The 10,066-nt window shown below is 31.0% G+C and overlaps 1 protein-coding gene across 1 annotated transcript; it reads left to right on the forward strand.

Annotated features, from left to right (window-relative positions):
* The first annotated feature begins 3,460 nt into the window (after positions 1-3,460).
* LOC140445408 (threonine--tRNA ligase 1, cytoplasmic-like) lies at positions 3,461-8,718 on the forward strand. Its single transcript, XM_072537413.1, has 2 exons — positions 3,461-4,190; positions 7,877-8,718. Exons 1-2 carry the CDS (start codon positions 3,644-3,646, stop codon positions 8,680-8,682), a joined length of 1,353 nt encoding a protein of 450 aa, XP_072393514.1. The 5' UTR covers positions 3,461-3,643; the 3' UTR covers positions 8,683-8,718.
* The last annotated feature ends 1,348 nt before the right edge of the window (positions 8,719-10,066 follow it).

Raw genomic sequence — 10,066 nt, forward strand, 5'->3', positions numbered from 1 at the left:
TTCATTTGAAGAACCATCACCAAAGAAAAGGTGTGTAGGTAGACCTGGACATGTACCATTGCCAAATAAAGAATCAAAGCTGATTAGCTCTGAACACTTGCCCGTTGCGGAGGACCTCAAAGATGCCGTGAGATGTAGGAATGAAACATGCACAGGTAGAAGTAGGGTTAGATGTTGCAAATGCAATGTGTTTTTATGTGTGTTGAAAGACAGAAACTGTTTTCTGAAATTTAATTCGAAATAAATCTACATTTTTTAATATTTAGACGCTGTAGAATCTTCTTTATATTACTCTTTCTAGAATAAACACTATTTAGCGAAAAATATTTTTTTTATTGCCTCTAATACAATGACGAGTAAAATGTACTCATGTTAATATAATGTTGTATGAACCCAACGGTCACATATATGTGTACATATTTTTTTTATATCTAAGAAAAAATAACATGGTAAAAATTGTTTCGATAACATATTTAGATCAGAGATTAATAAAATAACTCTTTGAATAATTTTGCATAAAGATATAATAATACAATACAAATTAAAACGAAATATTCATAAGTATTTAAAAATGACAATATACATAGTTTACTTACGCATATTTTTAATTTACCATGATAATAATATTAATAAAAAAATAATAATAATATTAATAAATATTTTACATTTTACATATATTTACAAAAGGAACATTTTTATCCTTTCTCGGGAGAGAAAGAGAGAGACAATATATCTTCTGTCTCTCTCTTACCTATATCTTACATATGTAATGATTTTGCCGATTCATTCCCGTACAAATTTCCAATGTCGAAAGCGCGTATAGAAGTATAACTTCAAAAAATGTTTGTGGAAGATAAAAATAAAGGTTGAGTTTACCGAAATTACAAGCTGAATATAGCCGCAAATGTCAAACATGGAACAAAAAATTTCGGTTTAGCAGTGTTAGCGTTTTTATAATGCGTATGTTGTATGCTTCAAATATAAAGAGATAAAGCTTTTAAACAGTACATTTTGATTATACTATTTTATGAATTCTGCAATTTTTGATTTATATGAAGCAATAACGAGTAAATATTTGTCTCTTTTGAGATTAATTGCAAACATCTGTTGTAATCTGACAACTACTGATTTGACGATTGCCAAGTCTATCTCCTAATCTATCAAAGGGTAAATGCTAAAAAAATTTCTAATAATTAACTTCAATTAATTTCCAAAGAAACAAATATTTACTCATTGTTGTTTTATATAAATCAAAAATTGCAGAATTCATAACATAATATAAACAAAATGGACTTTTATTCTAAAGCTTTATCTTTTTATATTTGAAGCATACAGCATCTACATTATAAAAACATGCCATCACTGCTATACCGAAATTTTTTGTTCCATGTTTAACATTTGCGGCTATAATCAGCTTGTACTTTCAGTAAACTCAACCAAAATAAAAAACCAACAACTCGGATTATGTTGAAAATTTTCATTTTATTTTAAAATTTCGCATTTTTGCGTATATTACATTTATTTAATAAGATTAACATGGGGTTTTTAAATATTTCAAAAATAAAAAAGGAAATTCGTATTGGGATTCAAACTCACATATACCAGCGTATGAACAAAACACGCAAAAAATTTGTCAATTAGACATAATAGTAATGAATTTCAAAATTGACAGTTCTCGGTCATACATTCTCGAGAGAGAAAGAGAGAGAGAATATATTTTCTGTCTCTCTCTTACCTATATCTTACATATGTAATGATTTTGCCGATTCACTCCCGTACAAATTTCCAACGTTGAACGCGCGTATAGAAGTATAACTTCAAAAATGGACGACTGAAGTGGTGAAAACTATTGAGGGGCTGTGGGAGGGAGTAAACTTAAATATAATTGTTCCAAATAATATACCCCAGTGCCCCAAGGTCCTCACCCGCTTCCCCGAGAAAAAACTTGATGAAGAAACTATCAGGACCCGTCTAAAGACTCAAAATTAAGACCTTAACACAGAAGACTGGTTATGATCTCTGTTCCACAGACTGAACGACAGTTAAGATAAAGGTTATAGAGGAAGGAGTTATGAAGCATACCTCCCATATGATGATCCCGAACAACCCATCAAGGGAGTTGAAACAGTTAGTGAGAGATTGCATGAAAAATGAACTCCAATTAATCTTTGGCTATGATATGAATGCCTGCCATCTGACCTGGGGCAGTACAAATACCAAACTGTTAAAAAATGGCATGCTTTAGTTGACGTGTCTTGTTCAGACCATCAAGACAGGCAATGAGCATATCAAGGAAACTTATCGTAATCCTCGTAAAACAAATTGGGAAGCATATCAAGCAGACCTGGAATATTGTTTAGGTAAGATTAAAGGGACGATAAGGCATACATTGAACGTAGACATGGCCGCCGTACAATCTCATTGTCATGTCAGCGCTTAAAGATAATTGTTTTATATATTGAGCAATTTCAACGGGAAAGTACCCTGGTAGAATGACAATCTTGCAATTAAAGAACATGAGTAAATATTGTCTAAAAAGGTTGATGAGAAGTTATGAGAAAATTAATTTTTTTTAAATGTTTCGTAAAACAGGAAAACAGTATAATAAAAAGTTATGTGACGGTTTTTCGTAGTGTTGGAACAAACCTATTTTTAATTCAAAGTTATAAAATTTTATTTACTTGTAATATAAAAAAAATAAACACTTTGAATATTTTAAATTAATATACCTTTTGCACGTCATCCGCGTCATAGCCCGTGAAGTCACATGATACCAACACGAAATATTTAGGCGGTAGGTGTGTTCTTTTTTAGAATCACTTTGCCGAGTACACTGGCAATACAGCCACTAGACACATTTTATTATATACGCGTAGAAATAATATTTAAAGATTTGAAATAATGTTAACTTAAAGAAATAGACAATAATATGTTTCATTTAATTTGTATAAATGCATTATAAAGCGTTTTTATGAAGAACATTTGCTCGGACACACTGTAACTGTAATCGAACGAACGTGATATTTTGGCATACATTGGTAACACTTATTTGACAGTTGCGGTGTTGACAGTTTAGTTTTGTTTTTATTATTTACTATTAATTAAACTATGTTGTTTTTTAAATAAGCCGCTCAAAGTGTTTTTAACAAGATTATTTTTAACTCTTATTTTGTTTCTATTTATTTACATTAAATATTAATTTGTTTTGTTGTATAATCCACTTTTGCAATAATTATGTGACCTATTTGATTTAAAATGGATTCAGGGTTTTTTTATATTTTGGCAGCTATGTCAACGTCGACCTCTGTCAATGATAATGACGTGCAAAGGTAAGTAAATTTGATGTACTGTAGACAGTACTCCTTTCCCACTTCCCCCTAACTACATTTTTCATGATGGTTTTAAACCGACGGCCACGGTTTGAGTTTATGCAGTCACAACCGTGACCAAATCGCCCATTTGTCCTTTTATATGCGTCTATATTATTTGGTTCTACGTCTACGTTACTGAAAATTGTTTCGATAAATTGGGAAATACAAGAAAAGAAGAATTTAAGGTTAGGAATTAGAAATTTAAAAATATTTAAACATGAAATATTTTTATAAAATATATTAAAAGAATAAATTAACATAATCTAACTAAAATGTTGAAAATATGTAACAAATCGTGGGTTTCACATTTATTTAGAATATCAAATTTGACTGAAAATTACAAATTTTGTCTAGTGACATTTAAATCACCAATTATAAGATTTAAACATGATGAAAAAGTTAAACCCTCTCTACCGGAAAAAGAATTACCAGATCATAGAAAAATTGGAAGAGAGCAAGAATTATTTTTCTTCCATGAAATGTCTCCCGGTTCTTGTTTTTTCCAACCTTATGGAACTCACATATACAATACACTGGTAAATTTTATTCGAAGCGAATATAGGAAAAGGGGATATCAGGAGGTAATTTCTCCAAATATTTACAATACAAAGTTATGGCAGACCTCAGGCCACTGGTCACATTATTCAGAGAATATATTTTCAATAGATATAGAAAATGATAAATATGCATTGAAGCCCATGAATTGTCCCGGACATTGTTTAATTTTTGACCATCGCATTAGGTCCTGGAGGGAACTTCCTCTTCGTCTAGCGGATTTTGGTGTGCTTCATAGAAATGAACTGTCAGGTGTATTAACAGGTAGGTATATTGGTTAACTAATGGTAAATTATTATATAAGTGTAATAACATTAGGTGTAACAGGAATTTATATCGTTTGTATCTTTTGTTAATTTATATATTTGACACAGAACTACCAAACAATATTGGGATATGGAAGTAATAACAAAATATATAAATAGTTTAAAATACACTAATGACTAGTCATCATTTCAAAAAGTTCAGTTTGTGTGAATATACAGTAGTGTCAGTCACTAAAATCCCCAATTTACAAATAAACTATACATTGACAGTATATTTTCTTTGGGTGCCGTGCCTGTATTCAGACTTTGGCCGTCATCATGTTTACAATTTCCTGAAACCTTTCTCTGTCGGCTGCTGCGCGAAATAATTCTTCTACTGTGGAACCACACCATTGTCTAATATTACGCAGCCATGAAAGTTTCTTTCGACCAATCCATCTCTTTCCTTCCACTTTTCCTTGTATTATAAGGCGAAGTAGATGGTATTTAGGTCCTCTAATTATATGGCCGAAGTATTCTGTTTTTCTCCTCTTTATGGTGTTTATGAGCAGAAGTTCTGAATTGATCATTTGAAGAACATCTTCATTGGAAGTGTGCGAAACCCACGATACCTTTAGGATTTGTCTATAGCACCACAATTCGAATGCTTCTAACTTGTTTAGCATTGTGGTTTTTAACGTTCATGTCTCACAACCATGACAGTATATAGAATAGGTAAAATATGCATCCAATAGTTGTAAGCTAACATAAGACCTGTATACTGAAGTATATAACAAATATAGAAATTGCAAAACAACATTCATAAGAGTGAAGAGTCTATTAATACCTAATGAAATTTAATAAAATCTGTACTTCAAATAATTTTTTAACAAAACTTGTATCATCTGTACATTAATATACAAGTGAAAACACAACTTGTGTGTATGGCTCTTTGTTAACTTGAATATCAAAATATTGTGGATGTACCACATAATAAACAGCTATTCCAATATACATATGCATATGTAAAAGAAGCTCTATATTTGACAAAAGAAGAAATATAGTACTAGGCATTCATTGAATATAGGAGAGTAGGCTGGAATAAATATACTATAGGTTTTGTCTCAGAAACTGTTTGTTATAAACCTGCTATAATGATGCCAGTTGGCCAGTGTCTCCAACTGGAAAGCACAAAGCACCACACCAGTATGACACAGGTAAATTAAAAATGTAAATACATTTTAGGGGCTGTAGCACCACTAAAGAGATTAATAAAATATGCAACAGTTATCTGTGTTAAATTTTGATTTTGTTTGTCGCCATAGTTCTTAAGCCTGCGGTGTTAGCACCGGTTCTGTGAAACCTGAACCTATCTTTAACTGCACAGAACTCCGTTGGCAACAGTGCTGGTAACAAAACCATCCAGCTATGTTTATATCTTCTCCGGCACCACAACTCATTTTTTGTAAAGTGGATACGTCGGATTCAGGAGACCCAGCGCTACCAAATCAGTTAGTAATTTTTTGGTGAGTCTTTTAACTTTTTTTTTGTTTATTTACTTTTACAACTTGATTAGATAGAATGCTATATACTTGAATAATTTTTTTACATTGTCTTTTATAACTTATAATAATTATTTGCAGGTAATGGATTTGGAGGCCCAGTAAGCTAGACTTCTTCGTCTACTGGAAGAAGTACCATCTGATAGTGAAATAGAGATTGATTCAGAAGATGAATTTGTCATGAGACTGACAACTTCAGCCATTGCGAAGTCCAATCTGAATCATTGAATACTGAACAGGATGCTTCTTCTTCAAATTCTGATGATGAAAGTTGTGAACCGAAAAACATACAAATACCTCGTTTTACCGCTAAAGATGGGACAGTGTGGTGGAAACACAGTTTGGCTTCGACAAGAGAAAAAACCAGTAGGCAGGATATAATTTCTTATGCAAAAACTCCTGCAGAATGCTGGAGTTTATTTATTTCCGACGGTATGCTAGATACAATAGTTGAATTTACAAACAAATTTATTGAAAATGTACATACACCCGAGAAAGATCGGCACGACCCACAGATAAAACTGAAATAAAGGCTTTATTGGGCCTTTTATATTTGTCAGGATTAAAAAGGTGCTAGACTAAATCTTGAAGAACTGTGGGATAGAAAAAGGTGTGGAGTAGAAATCTTCTGGTTGACAATGTCCCTGGGAAGGTTTCGTTTTTGCTTCGTATGTTACGTTTTTATGATAGGAAAACACGAGGAATACGAAAAGCCCTAGATAAACTTGCTCCGATTAGAATTTTTTTTGATGAATTTGTTATGAATTGCAAAGACCATTATACAGTTGGGAGTTGCGTTACGATTGATGAAAAATTGGAAGCATTTAGGGGACGATGTAGACTTAAGATATTTGCGCTAGTAGACTCGAAGATGTGTTACACTAAAAACCTAGCGGTTTACGTCTGTGAGCAACCAAATAGGCTGTTTAGAGTAAAAAATTATTCAAAAAGTATTGTGGAGCGTCTGATAACACCAATTTCCGGAATGTCGCGAAATATTACTTGTGACAACTGGTTTACAACGTTACCACTTATAAATGATCTTTTGAACACACATACATTAACTTTATGTAGGCACAATCAGGAAAAATAGACGTGGAATTCCTTTGGAGTTTAAGAATATAAAGTCTAGACTTCTTCTATCAAGTATGTTTGGTTTTCAAAAAGGTATTACCCTTGTGTCTTATACTTAAAACAAAATAAAAATGTTTTGTTAGTCTCTAGTCTACATCACAATGAGGTAATTGATGAAAATTCCGGGAATCAATATAAACCAGAAATTGTCACATTTTATAATAAGACAAAAGGTGGAGTTGATACACTAGACCAACTTTGTTCATTGTACAATGTGGCACGTAATATGAATAGGTGGCCCATGGTAATATTTTATTCAACTATGAACATAGCAGGTGTAAATCCACAAATTGTATAAAATTGTAACAACCCTGATACCAGTATGAAACGTCGACACTTTTTAAAAACTATTGCTCTGCCATTATTAGACGAGCACTTAAAAAGAAGATCATCAGCTCAAAATGTACCACCGCAGGTAAGATATAGACGTCAAGAAATTGCAAATACTAGAATTCGAGAAAATTTGCCAGATATGCCTACTGGGACAAAGAAAAGTTCCGTTAAGTGTAAAAATGACAATAAGTCAAAATAGTATTGTAAAAAATGCCATGCATTTTTATACCTCAAACATGTCAATATTTATTGAGATGAATGTTCAAATTAATCGTTTATTTTATTATTTTTAGTTTGTTTCAGCATTACTTTTTATGTTTCTTTAAAATAAATATTTCATGTTTCATTAGTGGTTAAATAAAATTTTTTTCATTAATAAACTTTTTTTTTATCAAAATGTAGGGTTGTAAAGAAATGTCAAAAAATATTAAAATAATATATTATTTAATATCATATTCACATATACGTATTTATAAGATAGTTATTTTATTTATATATCGGGTCTGGTGAACCTGGCGCTATCAAATTTGTATTCAAAAGAGGCATTACCACCGCAGTGTAAAGCATCTAACTCCATTTGTGGAAATAAATCACTTGTTTGATTAAGCATACAATGAACTATTGTATCGTTAATCTTGATGTGATCTATTGAAGTAACTTATTTTTTATTTCGTAGGTTTGACTAGAGTTAGAAGATTTCAGCAAGATGATGCTCACATTTTCTGCACTCCTGATCAACTGAAAAGTGAAATAAGTGATTGTTTAAATTTTGTGGAATATGTTTATTCTACATTTGGCTTTACCTTTGAACTGTGCTTGTCAACCAGACCTGAGAAATATATTGGGGAGCCAGAATTGTGGGACTCTGCTGAAAAAGCATTAGAAGAAAGTCTTGTTCAGTTGAACAAACCTTGGCAGTTGAACCCTGGTGATGGAGCATTTTATGGCCCAAAAATTGATATAACTATTAAAGATGCGATTGGCAGGCCTCATCAGTGTGCAACCATTCAATTAGACTTTCAGTTACCCATTAGGTTTAATTTATTATATGATAGTGATAGTGGGGAAAAGAAAAGACCAGTCATGATCCATAGAGCAATTCTTGGGTCAGTTGAAAGATGTATAGCTGTTTTAAGTGAATCTTATGCAGGTAAATGGCCTTTTTGGTTATCACCAAGACAAGCTATGGTAATTCCTGTTAGATCAACTTGTGCTGAATATGCAAACGAAATTAGGGAAAAACTTTTTAATGCTGGGTTTATGATAGAAGTTGATCTTGATTCCCACAATACTCTCAATAAGAAAATCAGGAATGCACAGTTTCAACAGTTCAATTTTATATTAGTGGTTGGAGAAAAAGAAAAGTCAAATGGGACAGTAAATGTTCGTACTCGAGATAATATTGTGCATGGACAATACAGTTTAGATGATTTAATACAGATGTTTAATGAATTAAAAAATAAGTTCGTTAAGAATGAGTAAGAGTTCTAAGAATAAATATTTTAAACAAGTTATTAATTTTAATATTTTGTTTTTCCTTTTTTATTCTCCTTGCAAGATATGCTGGTACGCTTTACCTTAGTTTTTTTAACATTTGTTATTATAATTAATTTAATTATTAAAAAAAAACAGTGTGCAGTGTAAATATGAAATTTGTGACCTAAAGAACAAGAAAATCGCCAGAATACCTATCAAGTAACAAAATATGAGAGTAAAATAGACCAGTTTTTAAAAAAGGATGCAAAATTTAGCGAAACGTACAAAATATTAACACAGGAAATAAATGAAATAAAAGATAAACGACAGGAATATAGAAACAAACTCCTTTCTTATGTGAATTTAGATTCAGAAGGTTATGTTAAATTTGGTAGTAGATTTTATTATCCCGTTTCTGCAGGCAATCCAGGCCTTTGTCAAGATTCTAAAACGTTTAACATTAAGAACTTTTACTCTCTGTCAATTATATATTTATTTTTTAGTGGATTTTTTGGGCTTAGACATAATACGGTTTAATAGTGAAACTTTTGACTTACCAAGCATGTAAAAATTCGGTGCTAACAAGTATACATAAACGTAACAATTAAAATAATATTAAAAGCGTAGGACAGGCCCACTAAGTCACTACATGTAAAATGTATTTTAAATTTAATATGTTGTTAATTAATGTTAGTTTATCGTTTAAACAATAAGTTATTTTAACATCATAGGCGTTTTGAGATTATCTTCTTGTGATCAAAGAATTAATGTTATAGCTAGATGCTGTAAACCAAAAACAAATTTAGAATCCACAAGTGATGCCATGTTTGCTAACAAATACTTTTATAAAGAGATGCATTACAAGTCTAATATAATTAATTGTATGTGAGATATTATCAATGAGCATTAAGTTTAAGAGTAACATGGAGACAGGTTTTATCTGACGAAATTAATGATTTCTTTACTAATGTTTCTTATAACCTACAGGAAGGGGACTGGCTAAACAGGAAAAATTGGAGAAAACGGTTGAGTGAAGGAATGCAGTGAAAACTGTAGAAATTCTTTATATATATATATATATATATATATATATATATATATATACATATATATATATATATATATATATATATATATATATATATATACATATATATATATATACATATATATATATATATATATACATATATATATATATATATATATATATATATATATATATATATATATATATATATATATATGTCCTTTTATTTAGGGAAGTAAAGTGTTGAGGTCAGACACATTTTAACTAAGATGGCCAACACAAGAAAAGTAGGAACTATTTTTTATTCAATGTTGATGTAATAAAAGGAGTGAAACATCCATTAATAAAGAGAAGCAACAT

Source organism: Diabrotica undecimpunctata, chromosome 7 (assembly GCF_040954645.1).
Source record: "Diabrotica undecimpunctata isolate CICGRU chromosome 7, icDiaUnde3, whole genome shotgun sequence".
In the NCBI taxonomy this organism is placed as follows: Eukaryota; Metazoa; Arthropoda; class Insecta; order Coleoptera; family Chrysomelidae; genus Diabrotica; species Diabrotica undecimpunctata.